At 49.2% G+C, this 23,903-nt stretch overlaps 8 protein-coding genes, 1 non-coding gene and 1 pseudogene across 9 annotated transcripts; 4 read left to right on the top strand and 6 right to left on the bottom strand.

Annotated features, from left to right (window-relative positions):
* Positions 1-31: 31 nt before the first annotated feature.
* GL50803_009705 (YEATS family protein) lies at positions 32-844 on the bottom strand (the record flags this gene model as incomplete). Its single annotated transcript, XM_001704564.1, has 1 exon — positions 32-844. One exon carries the CDS (start codon positions 842-844, stop codon positions 32-34), a length of 813 nt encoding a protein of 270 aa, XP_001704616.1.
* A 56-nt stretch (positions 845-900) lies between these two features.
* GL50803_0015016 (uncharacterized protein) lies at positions 901-4,428 on the bottom strand (the record flags this gene model as incomplete). The annotated part of the gene is made up of 1 exon (XM_001704565.1): positions 901-4,428. The coding sequence occupies one exon, from the start codon at positions 4,426-4,428 to the stop codon at positions 901-903; it is 3,528 nt and encodes a 1,175-aa protein (XP_001704617.1).
* Positions 4,429-4,436: 8 nt separating this feature from the next.
* Positions 4,437-4,622, top strand: GL50803_009707 (uncharacterized protein; the record flags this gene model as incomplete). Its single annotated transcript, XM_001704566.1, has 1 exon — positions 4,437-4,622. One exon carries the CDS (start codon positions 4,437-4,439, stop codon positions 4,620-4,622), a length of 186 nt encoding a protein of 61 aa, XP_001704618.1.
* A 67-nt stretch (positions 4,623-4,689) lies between these two features.
* GL50803_0015017 (uncharacterized protein) lies at positions 4,690-6,024 on the bottom strand (the record flags this gene model as incomplete). Its single annotated transcript, XM_001704568.1, has 1 exon — positions 4,690-6,024. One exon carries the CDS (start codon positions 6,022-6,024, stop codon positions 4,690-4,692), a length of 1,335 nt encoding a protein of 444 aa, XP_001704620.1.
* Positions 6,025-6,180: 156 nt separating this feature from the next.
* Positions 6,181-14,292, bottom strand: GL50803_0016390 (Ankyrin repeat protein 1; the record flags this gene model as incomplete). The annotated part of the gene is made up of 1 exon (XM_038045862.1): positions 6,181-14,292. The coding sequence occupies one exon, from the start codon at positions 14,290-14,292 to the stop codon at positions 6,181-6,183; it is 8,112 nt and encodes a 2,703-aa protein (XP_037901783.1).
* A 163-nt stretch (positions 14,293-14,455) lies between these two features.
* On the bottom strand, positions 14,456-17,866 carry GL50803_0041369 (Kinase, NEK; the record flags this gene model as incomplete). The annotated part of the gene is made up of 1 exon (XM_001704569.2): positions 14,456-17,866. One exon carries the CDS (start codon positions 17,864-17,866, stop codon positions 14,456-14,458), a length of 3,411 nt encoding a protein of 1,136 aa, XP_001704621.2.
* Positions 17,867-17,892: 26 nt separating this feature from the next.
* Positions 17,893-18,609, top strand: GL50803_00103783 (Ankyrin repeat protein 1; the record flags this gene model as incomplete). The annotated part of the gene is made up of 1 exon (XM_001704570.1): positions 17,893-18,609. The coding sequence occupies one exon, from the start codon at positions 17,893-17,895 to the stop codon at positions 18,607-18,609; it is 717 nt and encodes a 238-aa protein (XP_001704622.1).
* Positions 18,610-18,657: 48 nt separating this feature from the next.
* On the top strand, positions 18,658-19,266 carry GL50803_0061012 (Hypothetical protein; annotated as a pseudogene; the record flags this gene model as incomplete).
* An 11-nt stretch (positions 19,267-19,277) lies between these two features.
* On the bottom strand, positions 19,278-19,350 carry GL50803_00t0055. The gene has a single exon. It is a non-coding gene; the product is annotated as a tRNA-Lys (tRNA).
* A 64-nt stretch (positions 19,351-19,414) lies between these two features.
* On the top strand, positions 19,415-21,841 carry GL50803_007183 (Kinase, NEK; the record flags this gene model as incomplete). Its single annotated transcript, XM_001704572.1, has 1 exon — positions 19,415-21,841. One exon carries the CDS (start codon positions 19,415-19,417, stop codon positions 21,839-21,841), a length of 2,427 nt encoding a protein of 808 aa, XP_001704624.1.
* Positions 21,842-23,903: the final 2,062 nt, after the last annotated feature.

The raw sequence follows: 23,903 nt of genomic DNA, 5'->3' as shown, positions 1-23,903 counted from the left end.
ACTTGTGAATTGGAATGTTGTTCTTTTATTGTTAGTGTTGATCTGTCTTGCGGACACAGATGTCGGATACATATTTGGCTATGAACTCTGCCGAGCGATCAATGGTATCCTTGAATATATTGGTCGCTGCAGAACAGCAGTGGTAGAGACCCACAGACTCGCCTGCAGGAGGGTATAGATATTCTGCTTGCAGGCTGTCGGTTCTGTAGAAGGCTGTTCCGTTCCGTGGGGACCCCTCCCGCTTGACAGCTTCCTCTAGTGGCACATCATCACTGAGTGCTACCTTTGTGGAGCTGTCGAAGACATGGGGAATGTGGCCCATCGCGTTCTCCTGGCGAATAAACTGCTGCATGCTCAAGTGGTGAAGGATGCTCGATTGCTTGGTACATATCCGCTCTATGTCCAGCAAGCGAGAAAACCAAAACCGTGGATTGACAAAGACAAGCATGTCCGGGTAGATTCGTCGGGTGTAGTCATCCCCGTCTATAACAATGCTGATGCTTATGATAGAAGACGGCAGTTTAGAATCACGGTATGTTATGTGGATAAAGGCCTCGAAGCCCAGCTGTCCTATGACTGTTGTCTCGTAGGGCGGGTCATAAACAGAGCGAACGTATGAACTGAAGTCCTTGTGGATAACAAAGGTAACTTTTTCGACGAAAGGAGAGAGGTCCAGGCCACAGTTAGATGCGAGGAAGATGGTCCAGCAATGCCACGCCACGTCCTTAGTTGGGGGCCTAGCAAGCTTAAACCTCACAAACCCTGCACAGATGCCTTTAATATAAACGGCATTTACAGGGGCGTCCAGGTCCCCGGGGGCGGCGGGCTGAGGAGCAGGCGGCATACGGTAAAAAAGTTTTAGAAACGTTTACGGGCGGAGCAGAGTAGGGCCTCGGTCTGCTAATCACTGAGGCGCACCTCTATTCCGAAACTTCTGAATGTCTCAAAAACAGGACGGTAAGGAAGAGAGCCCTCACGGTCCACAGAAGATACCTCAATCGTCTTCAATCCAGGTATATCTTCATAATTAATTCTAGAAGCTATTTTAAAGCAATCGAGAGAGATGCTTTTCATATGAATCTCCGCAACGTTGATGGAGCAAGCTATCAGGGCAGAAAACAAAGTAGGCGAGAAGATCGCCCCATTCAAGTAAAGCTTCTCAATGGCGAGGGTTGACCTAATCGTGCAAAAGTTCACATCCCGTAAATCGGTGCCCGTGAGGTCCAGAAAGGTGAGCGTGGCACCCTCTGGGAGAGCATGAGCTGTCTGAATCTCGCCAGATAAAACCCCTTTACTGTCTGGCACACTTGTACACTGGGATATAGACACTTCAGTCCTTCTACACAGCGATCCAACTCCGGTTAGAAAGACGAAGAGAAGGGAGAGAGGGACCCTGGACTCTTTTATACATAGCTCCGTTCCCTCTGCAAATAGACCATGGCCCATGTTCTTACAGTGCGAGGGATTGAGGATCATCTGAGTGAGCGTTGCAAAGAGGGCACAGGGGACAGAGGAGTTAGCCAAATGAAGGCTCAACTTGCTCCCCCGGAGAAGTAGAAAGTTCAATAGTTCATGCATTTGGGCTTCGGATGCATCCACCTGACCCAGAGATAATCGTACAGTTTCACAGACTCGACCCCCTGAAAGTGCTGAGGCTGTGATGTCTTCTGCGGTTAAAAGCTGCTTGACAAGATAACAGATAAAGGCAAAATTGTCAGAGTCTGGGACATACTTCACAATACGTGAGCTGTCTAGAGCAACAAGGCGCTCGCCTGGCAGAACACTCATGGTAACTAGGTCTCGTGGCCGTAGCCCATAGTTAGAATATACGTTCAAAAGGATTGTTTGCATAGTCTGCTCTTCTCTGGGAGGTGCAAATAGCTCTGCTGCATCCATCTTGACGGGTATCGTCTTAATCTCCGGCTCTATTACCTTATCGTTGGAGTTATCACTGGAGTCAGCAGTACTAATGTCTTCTTTAAATGACCCTGAATGATCCTCTGTAGGATGGGAGGCGGGCTCCTGACTATCGGACGAATCGGGCGTCTTGCTTTCTTTTTCTTTTTCAGTGAATGGGCGTGCTTGTACTTTGCTTCTGAATATGCTGTTCCTGCCTCCGTAGGCAGAATTTGTGTCCAACATGCGGATTGTGGATTGAATGTATGGATGCTTATCTAGAAACAACTCACGTGTTCTATGGGGTCTTGGGTATTTTACGATTCGACGCTTTACCATCCATCTGTCTAGATCGAATTCCTGGCGATAGGAGAACAGTTCACGTGTTGCCAGCAGTGAGCAAGAGATGCCAAAGTCATTTGTCATTTTAATCAGTAAGGCCTGTATCTGTCCAAAGGAGACGTCGGCGGTGGAGGCCGACCCATTTTCTCTGGACAAAATCTGTTCGAATCGAATATCGAGACAATACATGGTTCCCATGTTATAAAGGCTCTGCAGTAGGTCCAATAACTCCTTCTGCCAGCTGCAGCTTTCCTTAGCCGCAGTTACAATGCTCGGTGTCGTGTAAAAAGAATGCAGTACGGTTCGAAGAAACCGCCCATAGTTGGAAATAGGCTCTTTATAAGATAGGACATCACAAATGAGCACGTATGTTGCAGAGGTGATGCCGAACACGTCCTCGGATCCACTTTGAAAATTATCGCTGTCCAACAAGTTCAGGAGCACCGACAGTAGCACCTTGTGAGTAGTTGTGGACAAGGACAATAAGTCAATATTGTTATCCATCGTAAACACAACCTTTTCACAAAGCGTCTGTAGGGTGTCTGTGACCGTCGAGCCTTCCAATTCTTGTAGAATAACAAAAACGTACTGCCCAGCCAACACGATCGTTTCTAGAAACAACAAGGCCAATTTTGGTGGCATTACCTTAACAACCCTTTCTTCAACGTTAGCGTCATAGTCTTTCAACAAAAACCATGCAAAGTGGAAGAGAGTCTTGTCAAAGAATGTACCGTCGATGGACGTAGAGAACAGGGACTTGAGGGAATCAGTGTAGGCCATGATACCACTGAGCTCCCTGGAGCTGGAGTGCACCTCACTGCCTTCGGGCTTGACAGAGAAATAGAGACCCTCTTTGAGCGCATGTATTGACTGCAAGAAGTTATAGATTATGGCCACAACACCTGGACTCGCAGTAGAAAACACTGTGAGCCCCGGGATAAGAGCGATACACTCTCTAGCGTTATCGGCCTCAGTAATTTCAACAAGGTCAGAAAAGTCTGCAACTATGCTCTGATCCATCCTTACAATGCTCTCACTAAAATAGCGGTATCTCTTAAGGGCAGAGCTGAAAGCCTCCTGGGCCTCATCGACTGCATCATGATCCAAGACCCTTAGCTTGTCCTCCACGAACGGAACAAATGAATGCGTGAGAAGAGGGTACTTTCCTAGTAGTTCTACAAACTCCAGGATTGCATTATCACGCACAATTGCGCTACAATTGCTAATCTGCAAACTCGATAGAAGATCGGCGAAAATAATGTCAAGTTTTCGAAAAATAGACGATTCTCCCTGTGTATCAGATGCCGAGTGGTTTAATTTTGAGAGAATGACACTTAGGGGAACCCTTTCCTTGGCCGCTGGGAAAGTAATGCTGCTTTGTAGGAGTCCCTTCCAAAATAGCCGTGAAGAATAGTGCATACAGGCGTGAGTGCACACAGCCATGTGGTAGCTTGGCCTCAGGTCTCTATCGAGCAGCTTTACAGATATCATCTTCGCATTCTTGATAAACTCCTCAGAATCGCGATAACGCATTATCAAGAGACGCACATGTGTCACTGCTGCATTCAGCAACACGTTGTTTGACTCTAGCAGGCCTGCAGTGCGCTTGCTTGCCTTGATAATAGCATCAAAGTACAGCAGGCTTGACTTAAGATTGTGGTAAACGTGCCGTATACACGTGTCATGTCCATCCAATACAAACCGTGCAAGGATTGCATGAATAGAAAACGAATAGTCAACGTTTTGAGAAATAGAATTAAGATTGATTTTTTTGTACAGTAGGAAGCGCTCAAGGGTGTCCTCCGAGACCACTGGGGGAACGGAGTCGTCCAGCGACAGGTAGTGTAGCCCCATTAAGTGTTTCATGGACATTACTGACGTATAATATGCAGGAAGAGTACACCTGTCAGTCGCGTCATCCTGGGCGTTGAGAAGGTTTGCAACCTGCGATAGAGATATTGCGCTGCTAGCATAGTCGGAGATAGTTGCCGAGAGGTGCGCATCGGCGAGTGCATAGTCCAGGGCGCGCGTGTACTTCTCCTCGAGTTCGAGCCTCTTAGCCAGATGATTGAAGCAAACAACGACCTCTTCGTCATTTCCATCCATGTAGTATGATCCAGCAAGTGCCACTAGCTCTGTGAGGGGCTTATTGGCAAAGGCTTTGATGTCCTCATTCGTTAAATTATTCATTAAAAAGTATGATAGAAGCAAAAGATGATGTCCGTGCAGAGGTCCTGATGTATGACGAGTTCGAAGAATTTGGCGTTCTTCAGGATCCTGAAAAGGCTTTGACTGAAGCTATCTTGAGCAAGGATACGTGGCAAGAGGCATGGAACAAGGAACCTACAGATGCATATATACAAATGCTACAGAGGCTGGAGTGACTTCCAGCACTGGTGATAATGCAGATTCGACGGCCTGCTGGCAAACTAGTAAATTATGGAGCCTTGATCAGTGTGTTGTCCGCTGTGGCTCTGGTCGCAGGTCCACGGTCCGCTGTGCACGTAGAAGAGACGACGGAGCGGTGATCACAGATACTACGGGAGAATCCTCTGAGACGGACTGTCCTGGAGCAATACCTGGGGAACTGAATGACACGTCCCGGTGCTCTGTAGCCGAGCAAGACAACGCCAGTAGCCCTGCTATCACAGAGGCCCCAGGTGTCCAGACAAATACGTTACGCAAGGTGTCTCCTACGGCTATGGACAGCATCAGTAGATTAGCGTCTACTATCTCTACACCCTTACGGCTAGAGGCGTCGAGAGAGTACACCCTCCCATTGCGATAGAAGATATACGGGTTCAAGTAGAACATCTGCAGTAGTGGATTGCATGAATCCAATACTGGTTTGTCCATGGCGTTTGACATTGCTGTGTGGGTGTCTCTTCGGAGGGCCTTTAGGGCGTTCTCTGCTCCATAGTTGTGTATGAATCGCCTGATGTGTACAGCCTCGCGTACATTAGATCCATTCAGCCTACGCCTATATATTGAGAGCCCAGTTGGCTTCAGTAGAACAATGGATAGCTCCTTAGTTTCATACGAAACGCTTATCTTGCAAGGGACTCCTGTCTGTCTTCCAGTCCTCCTTGAACACGTGCCATAGAAGTGTATGGAATCACGATGTACTGTGCCCTTCTTCACCATAACTAGGTAGTTAATTATGTAGATCTTGGTACTCGAGCGCGTAAGGTGCTGCAGCTGCAAATAGCGAAAGACGTCGATCAGGAACTCCTGCTCGCATCGTTTGATCCTTCGGGCTCGGGTCTTCGGGCCGACACCGAGTAGATTGTGGAAGTAGGTTTCTGGCAAGTAATCGTAGAGTACGTCCATGATGCGAGAAACGTCCTGGCGAAACGGTGCAGACTTATCCAGACCGTAGTCGATCAGGATGCTCTGCGCAATGAGCCGAGACACAACGCCAGACCCCAAAGAGAGGAGGCCCAGCTTTAGAGACAATCTCACGTTAGAGTACAGCGCGTGAAGAAAGTCTTCTGTTTCCTTCAGATAGCTCTGATACTCCGTCATGCGGGGCGGGACGGTCAAGGCAACAATGAAGGTGCTCGCCTTTCCATAATGTCTGATCAAGTAGTCATGTGGCTGGAGAAGGATAAAGTGGCAGCTTTCACGGTCATCCCCGTAGGCGGCAATAATACTAAAGCACTTTAGATTGTCATTGAAAAACTCTTCTTTGTCAAAAGCGTTGTACAGTGCCTCAGAGACGGTTGTAGTCGCTTGGATATAGAGGCTGCGCGGCTGCGCCAGGTAATACAAAAGTATCTCCGGCATTTAGATTTCAAGCATCAGTTTTTTAGAAAGCTCTCTGGGAGGATTTCCAGCCTTACCAAAACGTTTGGAGGTTATACAAAAATAACTACTATTTTACATACAGTTATCAATCTCTGTTAGACAATCTCTAATAGACAACGTTAGCTGACTAATGACCTAGAGGAGGGCAACGTACTGGATGTGCATATCCTCTGGCGTGAAAGAGACAGCCGTTACACGCTGGTTCGGCCAATTGTATCTGAAACCAGCTGCAGTGTATTCTTGAACAGGTCCGTCTCTGCCTAGTGACCAGAAGACACCAGGCGCCACTTTCATGACATCTGGGTTGATTGATTGAGGCACACAAAGGAAGCTAGATACATTATTAACAATCACCCCAAAGCGAAGAGACGCACCAGGGGATATCGAGGGAGATGCGCTAACACCATGCAGAGGGATCGTGCTGAAATTGAAGCCATAGTTGCACGGGCTCCACTGATCGTACCTGGAGGGTCTAAGGATTCCAGATACTAGCGTTGCCAGGCCGTTAATAGAAGATTCAGAGGAGACCCAAAGAAGGTTAGCACCACTCCAATCGACGTTGCTCTTACTCTCACTATTTTCTGGACACTCTCGTCTATTGATCCACGACTCTGGGCACTGGCTGCGGCCCTTAGAGAGCTCAGTTACAAACTCCCTTGTGCGATTTATCAAGTTTGTGATTGCGTTACTGTCGCTCCACCCACGGACACGGCAAATAACCGTTCTCTTTGGCAAATCACTGAGGGTCTGCAACAAGAAGCCTGTCTGCCTATCCAGAGCCTGTAATTTCACCCCCAACACACGATCCACCAGGGTGACAGCTGCCTTAACGGACATGTTGGACGGTGACTCTGCAAAGCTGCGTAAGCTAGCTAGAAGTAGCAGTGAGCCACGGTGTACCCCGTCAAGTGCAAGCTTGACGTTAGAAAAGTACATCTTTAGATAGTACAAAGATAGACGTGAACAGACAACAAACATGGGAAGTAGGTGCATGGGAAGGCCCGAAAGCTCATGCATATATAATCCCATGCCACAAGCCTTCAATATGGTTTCCCTGGAAGTCTCGGGTGCATCGCCAGAGCTTTCTATCGCCCTGACTGTCTTTAGAAACCCAGGCGCATCCAGAACGGGTAAGATCGCCTCCTCGTAAGCGCTCAAGGCTTGCTTGAGAGACAGTATTGTACAGTCGAAGCCAGGATCCTCATTATAATAAGCTTCATCTCGAACTAAACTAGTGGACAGAGCAGCCAATACTATGGAGGATATTATTTTCATGGCTCGCCAATCCTTACGATCGGATGCCGGCAGCTTAGGTATTATGGCGGAATCAATTTTAGCGGCAATCGTGGATGCAACTCCGTACAAGAACAGGTTGGGAAGGAGGCTCTTAATCGTCGGTGTAACCTCGAAGAACCTGGTCGTGATCCCAACAATGTCTTTTCCTACATAGCATACTATTCCCTTCATGGTTCCTGCGCTTTCATAGTATGCCTGGGAGAGCCCGTTTGTGCAGCAATCTACAAAATTAAGGCCCGACTTCTTCTTGAAATATGAGTGGAAGGACCTGATGGCCTGGTCAACTGTCGCGTACTTGAAGAGCTCCTTTTCTGGCCAATGACCAGATATACCCTGCCAGGAGTAACACCCGCCCTTCAGCTCTGCTACGCTTCTTCTGGACTTATAGAACAACGCGTATCTGTTGGCGCATTGATTAAATCGTAGGCTATAACTATGAAATGCTAACAGAAGACTGTTCCTTCGTGACAAAACATTGACTAGCATGAAATGGCATGGGCGGCCGTCTACCCGTAGAGAGGAGCCGTCTTGGTAAAACACCGAGGATGCCTGACTAGGGATGCTGTGGAACACCTGCTCTATCACCTTGACCGGCTCCTGAGAGCAGCCAAAGGCTATGCTTGGCACGCTAAGCTCCGTTGATAACAGCGTTTTATTCGTAGAAGCATTGAGTATTTTTTCGACATGTGTCGTGGTTTCCATGAATTCATGCTCCAAAGCCTCAACACCCAGATCTGGTACTAAGTCACAGAATGCCGACGCCTCGTTATTAGCAGACACTTTAATATCCTGGGCCTTACTCAAGATCTGCGTAAGCATCTCATCGTACAGTTGCTTCTGCTTGGCGGCCTCCAGAAGATCAGACAAATATCCAGCAACAACACTTTCTGCACATCCCCTGCTATAAAGAGAGGTCAAGCTTGTGGTAGCAGCGGAAAACAGCGTCTCCATTGTAGGCTTGGACACCTGATTTATGCTATTTAGTTGATCGAACACATGGGTTATCACCGGCTTGGGATTCCTGTGCATTTCGGAATGTAATCCGTAGATGGCAGAGAAGAACGACTGCCATACAACAGAGTTTGTCGCAACATAGCACTTAAGAATTTCCAAGCAACAGGGTGTATAGTCCTCCATAAAGCGGCCATCAGTATTCATTGATTGTCCTAGCATAATCAATTGGCAAGGGCCCGAATTCGCCTTCGTAGGAGGAGGTAGGGTCAGGACCGTAAATAGCCTGGTCAGAATCTCATCGGTCCCCAATAGCTTCACGATGAACTCTTTAGCGTGCGTCCTGAGGGTCTTCACCGCCAAGTTGGGAACCAAGCACTCGTCGACTACAAGCATGGCACTTAGAGACTTGAAGAACTGGCTGCAGAACTGCACGTTTGCTCTCGTGAGAGTCCCTGCCTGTGTAGCAGTGAGAAAGTCAAGGACAATCCGTGAAACGAGAGGAGAAATATGCAGGCTCTTACAGACGTATAATTGGAGCAGCATAAGAAATTCCTTCTCGGTAAAAACGCTTTGGCAGGGGGTGTGGTACAACTTGAGAAGCATGAGCTCAATGGGCGACGCCTTCTCAATAAGGACAGAATCGTTTTCAAAGTCGCTACTCGCTTTTGAAGAGCTTACCAAGTGGCGCACACGTAAACCGTTGCAAATCAGCTTAACGGGGATATTAGATGTAATTAGGCGAAGATTAAATGCCAAGCTGGTTTCCGCAAAGTTTGTTACAGCTGCCAGTTTGACGAACGAATTATATAGACTATCATCCCCACTAAACCAATAACTTGGTGACGAAAAAGCAAAGGAGCCTAGCCAGGTTGTCATGTGGAACTTCTTTCCTGTTCCAACGTAGATGCCCTGCAACAAGTCCATGATAGCCTTCACTATCTGCTTGTCTACAGATCTCCCTGAAATAGACAACGCCAAATACGCAACACATGCCTCAGTTGCTCCATCTGTAAGGGCTCGCAGAACGGGCTTGGAGTTTGTAGTGTTAGCATGAAGGGCCTCGCTCAGCAACAAGCTCTTCATTGATGCGTGCTGATAGATGACGGTATACGCTAGGTTGAGATAGCCGTTTTGAATGAGACGGGCAAAAACAGTAAGGGACTCCCCCAAAAACGACGTCACAGAGGTCCGCCGCAGCGGATTTGCACCCTTCTGAAGCAGCAGCTGAACCATTGGCTCCGATTTCCGCGCGAGCGCTAATTCCAGAGGTGTGACGTCCCTATCTAGGCCAGCCTTATCAAGCAGCTGTATGGAACTGTATTTGCCCAAGAGAGATTCCATGCATACAAAGGCTGAAGAAATGACAGCATAATGGAGGGGTGTCATTCCAAATCTGTCTAATTGGGAAATTGCATCACTAGATGTGCTTGCCTCGGTGAGTTGTTGGGCCACTGAGAGCTTGAAAACGGGATCTATCTTTGTGTCTGATAGCACGTGATAACCATACACATATTGCTCCTTGTCCTTATGCGGTGTTTGAGATACAAGGCGTCCATTAAAAAACAGACAGTGCAAAGGTGTGTGTCCATATTTGTTGACTAGAAGCTCTTTGGGGGACTTCATGGCCGCTTCAAAAAGCGCACCGGGTACCTCTAGGATATCAGGATTCTGGAGCGCAACGGTTATTGCACACCACCCGCCACAGTCGGGCATCACTGCTGCTTCATTTAAGCAACCGTACTGCTGGTAAACGCCTATGAGAAAATCTGCATCGCTTACCCCTCGCCGTAAAAGAGCTGTTAATAAGATGGCATTAGAAAGCGAGTAGCACGGAGCGAGTAGGAATTCACGCATGATAGCTTTAGGAACCAGCGGAAGCATCTGAGATAGAACATGCTCGCTAGAATTTGTGATCAGCTTGAACAAAAAGTAATGGACCAAGGATGGATAATCTGCCGAGGCGTCCACATGAGGAGCAAGCAGGGCCGGATCGACCTTTTTGACAACAGCCAGGACCAGCAACGCCTGATCAAGAGAGTTAATGTTAATCATTTGAAGCGGCGTCTTGTAAGAAGCATTAATTTGGGTAAATGGAGAACTATGATGCTCTGCGATAATGTTCGCTAGGGTATCGGAGAAGGTGCTCACGAGAGACTCTGAGATATTGTCAAAAGAACCGAAGTCGAAGAGAGAGAAGATGGTATGCAGAATGGTATCCCCACGAAAGACAGACTCTCTCTTTGGCGCTGACAGTAGGTCGCCGTCCACGAACTGGGCAGAAAACATAACGGGGGAAGAGTCATCCTTCTCCTTGTGGGCTTTATCGACCTTAGCAGCTAGATATGCATCCGTCAACGAGTCAATCTGTTCAGAAACGGATTGCTTAGGAGCAATCGGCAAAGAAGCAGTGGATCGTGACTCGTCCGAATTTAGCGCATTAAGAAATCTGTAATAGCTTTGGACTATTGGTAAATCCATAATATCCGTATTTTCTGGAGCATAAGCAACAGACTTGAAAGGTAGATGGCGCAGAGCATGTATGCCCTTTATCTGCAGAATTCGCTGCAGAATTTCTTTAGAAACTAAATGCACCGGATATGCTCCCAGACACGTCAGCTGTTCGCATTCAGATACGCAGAGATTTAGCGTGGAAAGTACGGTCATAGAAAATGGACAAATAAAGTGAGAACTAGAAAGGACAGTGGGGGCAGACATGAAGCTCAGAGTAAATATTGCCGAACCGTTTATAAAGGCATTCTTCACTGCACGCTGGAGAAGAAGAAATTCCAGGTGGCCTACCATGGCCCTCAGGCTAGAGCTGGTCATCTGTGTGCATGCAAGCTTTGCAAACCCCCGCGCCTGATCCAGCTTAGTGTTGTACTCCGATAGAGCGCTTGTCAAGATACTTTGCACAATACCTAGATAGGTAAGCCCGCTGCCTTTCACCTGATCCACATCCCCTCCGGCCAGCATGTTGGCGATCTTATCCCATGATAGTCCAGAAGATTGAAGCTGCTTTTCCAAGCGTTCGTGTATGAGAGCGACGCTGTCTTCTACGGCAAGAAGGTAAAGAACCATGATATTGGGATGGTTAAGGAAGTCAAGGAACGGGCGTGTAACCTCATCCTTGACCTCTTTGTCTGTCAGAGGAGAAAGCGCGTAATCAAGGAATCTGAGGAAAATAGTTAAAAGGCTTGGCAAGATAGACGTAACTCTGTTTATGATGTCCGCGAAGACACGTGATAGCTGATCCGATGGCATGGCAAGCTCTGAGCCCAACAATTCCTCAAGCAGTTCGTCCAGTCCAAATGAGCCCAGTTGGAAAAGCATATCAGCTGAGGCCAGGGACTGTGGCCCAAAAATATCCACCAGGGTTAGGATGTCGTCGACTGTTCTATCAGAAATCAGTATCTTTCCAGATGGTGCCATGGTTGCAAATAGATAGAGCTTAATAATGTCCTCATCAACAGACCGCGCTCGCTTATAACCGAGAAATGCGTCTGATGACATAAGGTCTTTTACATGGGCGTTAATAACACGCAAGCTGTCAAACCGTTTCTGCCGTATCAGTGCGCCATAGGTATTCTCGTAAATTGCAGTAATAGCGGAATCACACTCTGTCAGCGTAGTTCTGAGCAGCAATGAATCTATAAAGTGCAGGATGACATCGTCACTATAGCAGCCTAGCGACGCCAACCACGAGCCCATGTGCTTAATTGGATCAACGAACAGATCGTACAATAGGCAAGCAGCAACATGCAACTTACCTCTCTTGATAGCGTGCTCCAAAAGACATCGTGACTCGCTGCAGTGTAAGACAGACGCCCTAGAAGAAAGCGTTGTGAGCATCGTTACGATGAAGTCTTGATCTATTTGACTATCAATGATGGCCGATAATAAGTTGACTTGATCGCTGGTTGAAAAGAGGGGGTATATGTACGGACTAACAAGCTCCATAAGGACTGCATGCAGAGACACTGGGACAGAGAATCTACAAGCGCCGCCATCATCTAGCACAAGCAATCTATCTATAAATGCCTTCGTGATGTTGAAAAGTGGGAAGGGATTGCAGTTTTCCGTGGCAGGCTCAAACACACATGTACGCAGGGATTTCAACAGCGCTAGAAGCTGGTCTGCGTCCCCAAAAGCCATAGAGCCCATGATGAGAGCAATTGCATGAGGAAGAGTCAACGTTGGCATCAGCTGCTGCGGAACGTCTCGAAGGGTTCGAATGCCCCCATTCAAAGCAAATTCGTAGGTCTTGTAGACAAGATCAATAGAGGACTCGCTATTTCCTAGGCAAGTAGATAAGAATCCAGTAAGCATGTCTCTATTTCCACTAAGGATAACCCAGTCTATGGGGGCAGTGGTAACGTATTTGGATATCGCACTAGGTGTTTGCAAAATCATCTTCTGTGTAACCTCAAAGTCAATGCTTGAAAATACAAGCGTCTTGGACAAAGATATAAGGCCTAATGGTGCAAATAAATTAGAGTCGTTAGTTTTTCCTTTGGAGGCCATGAGGAAAGCGTATCCATAATTCCCTGCATGCACGGCATCATCAAATGACTGAAGCCAGATCTTAAAGACAGGATCTAGAAGTTGAGTAAATCCCTGCATGTGGTTCGCTGGATGAGGCGTGTAGTCTGGCTCAGAGCAGACAGACTGATTCTTGAAAAGTTCAACCTCAAGGTGATAAATAGCATCAAGTAGCTCTATGGATATGGATGGCTCTAATGCACAGGCGCGGGACCACGTTGGAACGGTCACACTCTGAGAATCAATGAGGTATGGGAACATTTGCTTCATGAATGTCCTCCCGATCCACTTCGTCAAGACTTTTGTAGACTCGATGTTCTTGAGCTTAAAAGAAAAGATAGCGCACCAATTAGACATAGTCTTCATCTGTTCCAGAACATCGCAGGTAGGAGTGTTGTGGTGAAGAAAGGCACGTAACAACGCAGAGAAGACGTCTATGGAAAGATCAGAGAGGACTGCTGGGAGGCTGTTGCAGTGCTCCCACAAGCTATCAAGTAATTGACACATAGCACCAGCACCCGCTAGCGATGCCGAAAGAACGCGTTGACTAATATCGAAACTGCTGTTAGGAAACGGAGGCAGAGATGCTAGCGACAAAAGGCGTGCACGGCTAGTGTCCATCCAGCCCCGCACCTCCTCCATGTTCTCTACTTTGTCAGAACAGGCCTTCTCCATGAGTTCTGAATTGAGCAAGAATAATGGTGCAAGTGGAAACTTGGATAAGCCAAGAGTGGCCTTCACTACAAAAAGCTTTGCACGCCGCCACATTTTGGCTGGAACAACTCTGGAGGGACAGGCCTCTGTGCAGGCTAGCTCCAAGCAAGCCTGAGAGCCTGGAATAATGCCATGAGCCACTAAGTCCGCACCTCTGGGCCTGAACACCTCTGCAAACCCAATAATATCGCTGAGATAGAAGGTTGTCTGCTCGGAACGAGGATAGAGCAGCGTACGTCCAAGGACAGTGTTGTCGCTGGAGTGCCGCCGCACGTCAAAGACCTCTAAGGTTACACAAGTGGAGGAAAGATATGCATCAATGTCAAAGCTTTCGTTTAGAATGGGGACGGAGAGCCTAGCTGGAACGCGAGCAATGGCATTAATGTGCTCCTTAGGTCCGCACAACCTTTGCATACGGACGACAACAAACATATCCTCGTGGAGTAGGTCAGTTCGGTAACGGGGACGGCGTCGTCTCTGGAGCACATACTCTACTCCATTCAAAACCATAGACGGATTGGGTGCGCGTCCATAGAGCTTAATCCTGGCGGCCTGCTTTGGACTGACGGGTAGCTTGGGAAATTGAAGCGGCACTGTCTGCTCTTTTGCACCAGGCTCTTCGGGAGAGCTCTCACAGTTTGGCGAATCAGAAGGCGAGCGCGATGGATCTTCCGCTGTTGCACCCTCACCAGTGCTCTCGCACTCCTCCTTATCTATTCCGGAGTAATCATCCTCAGTGCTCATTGGTTTTTTGCTTGCTTTGGACGGGTGACATAAATTAATTACAAATACGTAAACGTACATTTAAGCTGCCGGCGTAGTGGTTAGCATCCAAGGAATTTACAATCTGGTAGCCTCAAACCATTGGGCCAGTTATGCATCTGTATATGAAAAGTTAAGAGTGCAACTAAGAAAACCTACTAGCAACAGCCCAGATGACAGTGGGATTCCCCGTCAGCCTGGCAATCTCTTCTACGGTAGTTCCGTTGTACATGTCGATATCGCCTTCATAATTTATCAAGTCCTCTATAGCGTCAACGTTTTGGTGACGTATCGCAAGCATAAGAGCTGTTTCACCGGAGACCCGCTGCCTCTTCGCCTCGAACCGTGCCAAAAGTTGAATAATGCGCCTGTGCCCCTTCTGAGCAGCCAGCATTAGGGCAGTGGTTCCGTCCTTCATCGCTCTGTTGCACTCCTTTTTGAGTAACAGATCTACCATTTCCATGCGATCCATTTCTGCTGCACACATCATTGCTGTCTTGCCATCTTCGCGTGCCATTCCTGCCTCTGCCTCCAACAGGAGGGCTGCGGCATCCAAGGCGCCCGCCTTAGCTGCCTTCATCAGTGCCGTTTCATTGTAGATGTCTTTCATTTCGCTCTCCATCCGATAAAGCAGCCGAACAATCTCCACGAAGTTCTTTGAGGCTGCGATCATCAGAGCAGTTGTACCCTGCGCATTCGGTATTCTATTTTCTCTGTTTGCAAGAAGCTCAACTATCTGTACATAGTTCTGCTTCGCAGCAATAAGCATGGCTGTCTCTCCAGCGTTGTTTTGCATGGCAGCCTCGACATCAAAGAGGGTTTTACAGAGCGGGTAGCTATTCCGCTGGGCGGCGCGCATCAGAGCTGTCGTTCCAGACGATGTGCAAAGCCGTCCACCGTATTCTTTGAGAATGGACGCTATTGCTACCTGATTGTAATCGCACGCTATCATGAGCGGCGAGAGTCCGTTCTTGGCAATGATGCATGCTTCTATGGGCGCCAAGACCCTGCTAATCTCAGCATGGCCTCCTTTGACCGCATACGACAGAGCAGGAAGACCATCCATGTCGACGCCTTTTGCCTCATACGGGAGAAGGGTTTCCACGACACTCAGATGACCAGCAGCCGCAGCAAACATTAGTGCAGTCACGCCATGGCGCGTAGTTATATTGGCCTCGAGAGAGATAAGGAGCTTCACCTTATCGATATCACCCAGTGTAGCTGCTTTCATCAAATTTGTGTACTCAATTGGACGGCTAGTGTACTCGAGAGACTCTACCTCTGCAGAGCGTGGAACAACGTGTTGTGAATACGTCGTGTTAGACCAGGTTTCTCTCCAACCATCTGCATTTATAGCATTGCAAATACTCTTCTGCTCATTGTAGTCATCCAGCGTAGTCATCTTTGGCCGGCTGGACTCAGTCATTGAGGTATTCTGCAACGAGTTACCGTCCTCCATAGAGGCACTCGTATCCTTACGGAAAAGAGTTGAAACGGCGTGCGCTGTTCCCAGTGTAGACATGTTCTGCCTAATCCGCTCATGCGGGGCCAGATGACTGGAACTTCTGCCCTTTGGATGAGAGGATTTTAAAACCCGCCTGTCTGCTTGGAGTTCTTGAGGCAGCTGGCTCTCATTTTCCACCATATCACTAATGCTCCTGGCAGTTGAGCTAGCAGTTACTGGCTGCCCTGATGGATTCACTGACGGGAACAGGCTTCTATAAGGCTCGAGTCGACGCTCTACTTCTTCCGCAAGGATCTGTATGGCAATTAGGTCGGAGGGAGAATGGACACTCACACCTGGCTCCAACTGCATTCCAGGAACAATTTCAAAGAGCCGGTTTTTGATATCATCCATAGTATAGTATCCGTGTTTTTTCTGGAGCACGTTCACGACTATGTCATCAACCCAGAGATTAAGGTTAGAGTCCAGCTTTGCGGCCGGCTTATAACTTGAATTCGTTATCGTGGGGGGAAGCGGGAAGCTCTCATCTTTAGCATTTTCAGTTAAGCTCTGGGCTAGCACCGATGTCATTGTATTAGCAATAGTGCTGGAGTCTGTAGTAATAGACCGTGGTATCTCGGTCCGAGTGGATCTAACATACTGATCTATCATATTTTCAAGCTCAGCCGGAGGAGCCTGGTCTTTTGCAGACGATGCACTAGCCGCTTTGGCATTGGATTTGCGCAGCGAGCGAGACTCTGACTTCCGCGACTTAGATCGGCCTGATGCTCTAGAGCCTGACCTGGATTTAGATCTAGAAGTGCAACATTGAGGGGCGATTTCTTTAGTCCCATCCCTTGGTAGCGTGGTTTGAATAGATGAGTCAGAAAAAGGATTGTGTTCCATTCTTGTCTGTGAAGAATCATTGGTGTGCACTTTATTGTATTTATCCATAGTGTCTCCATGCTTAAGTTCGAAATTAATCTGTGAATATGGCTTTCCTGTGACTACTGAATCTGTTCCCCTGTAGGACAAATCGATATCATCCCCAGAGTCGGTTACACCATAATACAAACGTGTTGCCGCGTCAAACTTCTCGGGCTTGTATCTGCTATTTTGTAGCCTATTGATATGCGCCTTTTTCTTTTCCACACTGTCGGAGCTAGACTTGGGGGCATCCTCGGACAGTGAGTAAGCGGTGAGCCCAAGGGCAGATTTGTCCGGCTCTATAGTCTGATGTAGAGTCTGTGCGACTACAGGGCCACGTCTCAACAAAGCTGATTGAATCCGTTCATGATGGAGTAGCTCATATGTAGAAAAGCGGTGGAGGGGTTCTCTGGACAGCATCCCATTGATAACATCGCACATATCAAAGGAGTATCCGGGCACTGAAATATGCGTGCGAAGAATATTAATATTGTCAATAAGTTCATTGCCTTGAAGAAGTGGAAGTAGGGGAGTCAGAGTACAAAGCTCATAGAAGATCACGCCCATCGACCACACGTCGGACTTATCAGAGACAGTTTGTTCAGCAATAACCTCTGGCGCTAAATAGCGTTGTATACCAGGTGACAAATCAGATGCTTTAATGCAACCCAAGAGGAAGCTGAGTTCAGGAAATCCTACACGCACAGTGCCGCTCGCACTAACAAAGATATTGTTAGGATGAAGGCACCGATGGATGACACGCCGTAGATTTTGAGATCCGGGCTTATACGCCAAATGACAGTATTGCATAGCCTTGACGACCTGAGCAACAATGTCCCACACCTGCTCTTCTGGGAGAGACAGTTTGTGCCTTATAAAATCGTCCATTAAGTCTCGCAGAGTCATATCAGTGATCTGCTCCACTAGAATCCCCACGATCCCTGAAGAAGGATCATAGACTATCTCTAAAATCGGAACAATACTAGGATGCCTCAATCTTTGAAAATCCTCCAGTGCATCGAGAGTTGGTAGCACTGAGATTTGAAAGGCTTTAGCGTAACAAAGCTCTAAGTACGTAAAAGTCCCGGGTCCGTCTATTCTTACGGCGTCATATGTGCGTATATGTGGACTGACTTCGATGGGCTCTGATAGGCAGTATAGTTTGCGGAATTCAGCAGCAAGCATCGCTAATTTTGTCCGCTAAAAAATAAATGCCTCTGAGTCAACTTTCAAGCACCACAGCCTACTCCTTAGCGACTCTTGATCGCGACCATGAAGGCAACACACCGCTAATAGCTGCTGCACAGATGGGAAACGCAGCAGCTGTTCTACAACATCTTCAAGAGGCTGGCTGCGTCAATAGGCATGGCATGGCCGCAATCCACTATGCAGCGGAGCGGGGATACTCGGCGATAGTGGAGATGCTGATTCCTGCAGAAGCACGGAAGGTCGTTCCTGCATACCGCTTTTCCACTGCCACTTGGCGGAACGTATCTGCCTTGATGATCGCCGCTTCCCGTGGTCATGTTCCTGTCATCAAATTATTAGCGCCCAAAGAAGGAGGAATTCAGACCTTGTCCCTGCAAACAGCTCTCATGCGGGCAGCCATAGATGGACAGGCTGCGGCTGTGCGGGAGCTTCGAGACTTAGAAGGTGCCATATTTGACGTTAAAGGTGAAACGGCGCTCATGCAGGCTGCACGGTACGGGCGGACAGAGTGCGTTCGATTGCTGCTGTCGAAAGAACGCACTCTTAAAGACCTAAATGGGTGGTCTGCGCTTGTACATGCATCCTATGGTGGACATGCAGGATCTGTGGCGATGCTGGCTCCTTATGAAATGGAGAAGTACGGCCGCATGGCTCTCGCTCAGACAGCGCGGGGAACTGGTCGATTAACTGAAGAAATGCGGCAAGCGCTTCGTGCATAAGTAAACGGTGATATGTTGCACCTTACGATGTTGCCCATTGCACACAGGGGGCACGCGCTGCTGGAGATGGGCGGGCTCCGGGACGCGCTGCAGACGGTGCTCGCCGAGCTCCGGGCCGGGGTCTGGACCCGCCTCCCCCGGCTGGGTGCGCGCCTTCGGGATGGGGCCGCACTCCCTGACGAGGAGAGGAGGTCCCTTGCGGGCGCCCTGGAGGCCTTTGTCGCCGAGCTCGATGCGTGCTTGTCGGCGTACCGGCAGTGCCTTCCGCTTCTCCGGCTGACGGTGTCCCCCGTGTGTGCCCCGGCAGCGGGAGGAGCGGCGCCTCCGGAGCCATTCCCGGTTCCAGGGGTGGACCGGGACGGGTTTACCGCGGAGTATCGGGGCTTCAGCGGCGGAGAACGCGGAGACGCGCACCGGCGTTGCCTGGAAAGAATTCGCGGCATGACGTGCAACGCGGCCCGCTGGAACGCACTAGTGACCTTCTGGGCGGACCAGAGGGCAGCGTATCCGCAGACCAGCCGGGCCGCGCTCGGGCTCCTGACGGTACTCGCGACCGTCTGTGCCTCCGAAGTATCCTCCTCCGCGCTCAAGCGGGCCCTGAGCCGGGGAGCAGGCGCCGTGCTCCTTGCGCGCCTCGACGCGCGCGTGGGCGAGTAAAGCAGGGAAAGTACCGACGACGGGGCTCGAACCCGCGACCACAGGATTAAGAGTCCTGCGCTCTACCGACTGAGCTACATCGGCGCGACCGCACGCAGAATATCAGAATGACTTGTAATTTTGCTAGCAGTGTGTTGGTATTTGATCAATGGCCGTTCTGCCGTCCGGCTACACGTACCTCCAGACCCTCGAGGACGGCGTCCTTCGCAAGCTCTATACGGCCGCCCGGCACGATGGCGTCTCCTGCCTTTGTGAGGAGGTCTTTGTTGGACCTCCCCCTGCGCCTTCTGCCTCTTCGCTTCGCGCCTGTCCTGCCCTGATCGCTCGCCTCGATTCGCCCTTCCTTGGAAAATACATTCTTGTCCAGCCAGATAATCAGCGCAGGTCTGTCTTTCTTCTTTCCCAGCATGTCCAGGATTTCTCTCTCTTCACTCTCTTTACGGCCCACACAGGCTCGCGACCATACACTCCAGAGGATGATATATGGCAAATTTTATATGGCGCACTTCAAGGACTGGCCTATCTTCATAGCCCTTTGGCAAAGCCTGTTCTTGTTCACGGTGCAATTTCACCCACCTCGGTCTATGTGTCTAGAGATGGAGCTGGGCTTTTGCGGTCACTGTGGAGCGTTCGAGAAAGTGGATCCCCCTTTACGGGCGACGCATACTCACCCCTCACCCCATACGTAGCCCCCGAGGTCCTGAAATCTCAGGCCATAACTACCAAGGCAGACGTTTGGGCTCTTGGTTGTATAATTTATGAACTATGTGTGCAAAAGCAACTCTTTGCTGCGGCTAGCGAAGAAGAGATGGTCGCGCGTATCCTCACACCCGTGTCTGTCACCTTGCCGCCACAGTACTCGCGCGACTTAGTGACCGTTCTTCGCGCCATGCTTGAACAAGACCCGTTCCAACGGCCAGGAGCTGTTGTTCTTCTCGGACACCCTCGCTTCGAGCACTTCGATAATTCCCTCCCTGAGGATCACGAGGCTACCGCTGACTGCAAAGATCCTACCCTTTCTCGTGTCAACACAGTGCTAGCAGACAGCACAATGTCCTTTAGTTCCGTTGGCAGCTCTGTGGCCCCACTTCTTCCCGAATCTAATAGCCCCCTTTCCCAGGCAATTGCCGCCGGCAACAAGACTGCATTTACGAAGGCGCTAGGGGCATGGAAAGGGAAAGCAGACTCGAACGGCTACTCCAGCCTAATGTACGCCATAGTCTATCAGAATACACCGATGGCTAAGCTTCTATTGAAATCGGATGCAGGGCTCCAGGACCGCACTGGCCGAAGCGCACTTATGTACGCATCTTCCTATGACAAACTTGAACTCGTTCAAGAACTGATCCGGCGCGAGGGACGCCTTCGCGACAGGGCTGGGCGAACGGCGCTAATGCATGCAGCAGCGTCTGACTCCTTGCTGTCTATACGAGCCCTCATTCCCCTCGAAGCAGGGCTTGCCGATAATGAAGGCTCAACTGCCTTGATGATCGCCATTAAGAGCGGCGCATATCGTGCCGTGAGCATGCTTTATATTCAGGAAGCCAGATATCAATCTATGCTGGGAAAGACCGCCCTTATGCTTGCTGCACAACTTGATTGCGGCGTAGCCATCAATCTGCTTGCAGAGGAGGAGACATACCTTGAGGACTCGTATGGGATGACTGCATCCCAATATGCCGAGCTGGCTGGTAACCAAGTTGGCGAGCTAGCACTTCGAGAACATGATCAAACCATAGTAACCGGGAAAACAGTTGCGGGGAGGCTGAGCTCTCTTCCTAAGCTGGGAATCAAAGGCGGGGCCCTGACCCTCGAGGAACGAGAACGCGTCAATATGCTGTCGGGATCACTTCCCAGAGATGAGCAAGGCAATACGTCGTTAATGCTGGCTATTCTGGAAGGCGATCGAATCTCTGCCGAAAGCTATCTTCCGAGCCAGATGGGCTTTAGAAATGCTGATTCAGAAACAGCCCTTATGCTTTGCGCAAAGAAGAATCTATCTGGTATCGCTGCTCTTCTCCTTGCTGCAGAGTCGGGACTGCGCGTTGGGCTTAGCTCTTCTGTGCCCAAGGAGCGAGTTGGCATGACTGCGCTCATGCATGCAGCAGAAGCAAATGCAGTAGAGGTGTGCAAGGTCCTTTTGACAGCAGAGGCCGGGTCAGTGCGAAAGGACGGCAAGACGGCCCTTATTCTTGCCGCTATGGCTGACGCAAAAGACGCTGCCCTTGTCTTGGGAGCTTGTGATAAAGAGGCAGGCCAGCATGACACAAACGGCTTCACAGCTCTGATGGGGGCTGTGCAGCATAGAAATGTAGATCTTGCCAAGCTTCTATTGAAGAAAGAAGCCGGCTTTCAGAAAAACGACGGCACTGCTGCGATACACATTGCAGTGTTTCTCGAAGATGTCGCCTTGGTAAAGCTGCTCTTTTCTTATGAAAAGGACTTGCAGCTAGCAGACGGCAGAACTGCCCAGACGATTGCAATTGCTCTTAACAATCCTGCATTGCAGGCTGTCTTCGATGAACCCACAAAGAAGCGCTCCAAAAGCCGGGCACAAGGGAGCGCCAAGCGATAGCCGAATTGCAGCCTCACAGAATGTGACACACTGGCCTGTGGTTACTAGCTTTGGGAGGCCTGGCCTATGGGCTTCAATTGCCATACTTATCCACCAAGAATGAACACTGCGAAGGTGCCTACTCATTATTTGACAATTCAGGTTTTACACATGTTTCCTTGTGCATTATTGGGAGGAAGCATGAAAAATCCACATTCTTCGAAGGTAAAGCTCCTGTCCCCTACATCTATTTTCTAATAAAGCATTCAACTGCACAGACTAAGTGCTGCAGCTATCTCATGGTATTGAAAACCGTATATACAGGCTTTATCCTCAGACCTGCTAGAGTTGATTGGGGGGCCATTAGCCTACTAATTTGACATGAACAGAAGGAGTAATGTGCCTATTCGGTCGACATTGAGGGTTAAACCACACCAATGACTGACTATGTGCCACACGGATCACTCCCAGTAAGCATTTGTTACAAACTAGAGAGTCCTGCACGGTCAATTTACAGCACATCTTTCCATCATAACCTTCAAAGTAGGCGTCCATTCTGTTATCACATAGCCTGTTGAGCCATGAGTGACACCTGCAACGTTTCTGCTTAACAGATTAAATGTTCTAAGCTTGTTCTTTGAATAATAAGTATAGCTGTCCCGTATTATTTACACAGAGGTGAAGACACGATACACTTATGCGCCAGGATCGCATTAAATTAGACCTTGATTGATAGCTATATATTCTACTGATTGCTCGCGCTCTTGGATTGCAGAATGAATAAAAGGTAGCTAGATTGCATGCATTACTATTGTAGAGTAAGTTATTTTAGGACGGATCCTGCAATCCTACTGGTGTCCATCTCCCTAGATATCTGCATCTGGAGAGGACTGTTTCCTGGCTGCCTGTGACAAGCATAAAGGAAACGTGTCTTGAAGAAAAGCACATTCACAGGGTCGTATATTAATGCGGCTCAGCATGTCCATCAAGATTGGCATCGGATGGACTTCTGACAGCTGAGTACAGGAGTGCCTAGTTGCGCAAACTGTGGACCCGCAGTTCCTAAGCATACTAAGTAGCATCTCTTCAGTTCTGTGGCCTAAGTCAAGCGTTCTGCAGATAGACTCCTAAGTTAATGTGCTTCTGGCTATGATTTTCAGCTCTGGAGGTTCTGTCCCGTCCGCAGACTACTACTTCTAGATACAGTCTTTCTGCATCGGGAGTGAGGGGCTCTGTGGCCTCTTACTCTCCCTTCATACAAATACAGACAGGTCCTTGCAGAAGAGACCCAGAGCTCTTGTAGCATTTACGCTGTGGCTACGCACCGTACCTCCCCACGCTTCTCTCGGATACTCACGGCGGCTGTATCCCTGGTTGTCCACGCTACGTTGCCCCACATGAGAAGTCCATTAGCGAAGCGCTTGTGGTCACCGAAGCTGCCTGCTCAATATCGGTTAGCGGCCTTCACCGGTATTTCACGTCCACATATGCAAGGGGCACCTGCGTCTCAGCGCCGTCCCTCAGGCACTGTAGCAGGCGAGGTCTGACTTCGCTGCATTGGCGGTTTCGTGATATGCATCCAGCTACCCGATGTTTGGCAATGGTCTGTGCCAATTCCTGAGCAACTGGTAACAAATCCTTACCTGTTTAGAGTCATACCTGTGAAGGGTGTCCCTTACATCACGGAAGACCCTAGCCGCCGGTCGACGCTCGGCGCCAGATGCCTCCTGCGGGCCACGAGGAGCGAATCTGCATGGGTCTTCCCACATGCTGCTAGCGCCGGGCCGCCCGCCCATTGCGCGCATGACCAACGCCTCGGCGCCAGACCCGCACAAGGGCCACAGACTCTCCCGTTGATCACGGAGATCGACTGCAATGGGCCCGCGAGGTCTGTCTCATGGATGTATACGCCACTAAAAGAAAGCAATTAGCTTGCCTTTTCGTTTTGTACTCTGCTCCACTGTCTGTCCCTTCACGCCTCTTATTCTTCATTTGTAAGAGCAATTCTTTACTCTACCGAGAATATCTGAGTCGTGGCCTTTTCGTGACATAACGTCTCCTTGCATGACGGCAATAGCTATCG

This window comes from Giardia intestinalis, chromosome 3, assembly GCF_000002435.2.
Source record: "Giardia intestinalis strain WB C6 chromosome 3, whole genome shotgun sequence".
Taxonomy (NCBI): domain Eukaryota; phylum Fornicata; order Diplomonadida; family Hexamitidae; genus Giardia; species Giardia duodenalis.
Note: the sequence above shows the minus strand (reverse complement) of the source record. Positions and strands in the feature narration are given on the sequence as shown.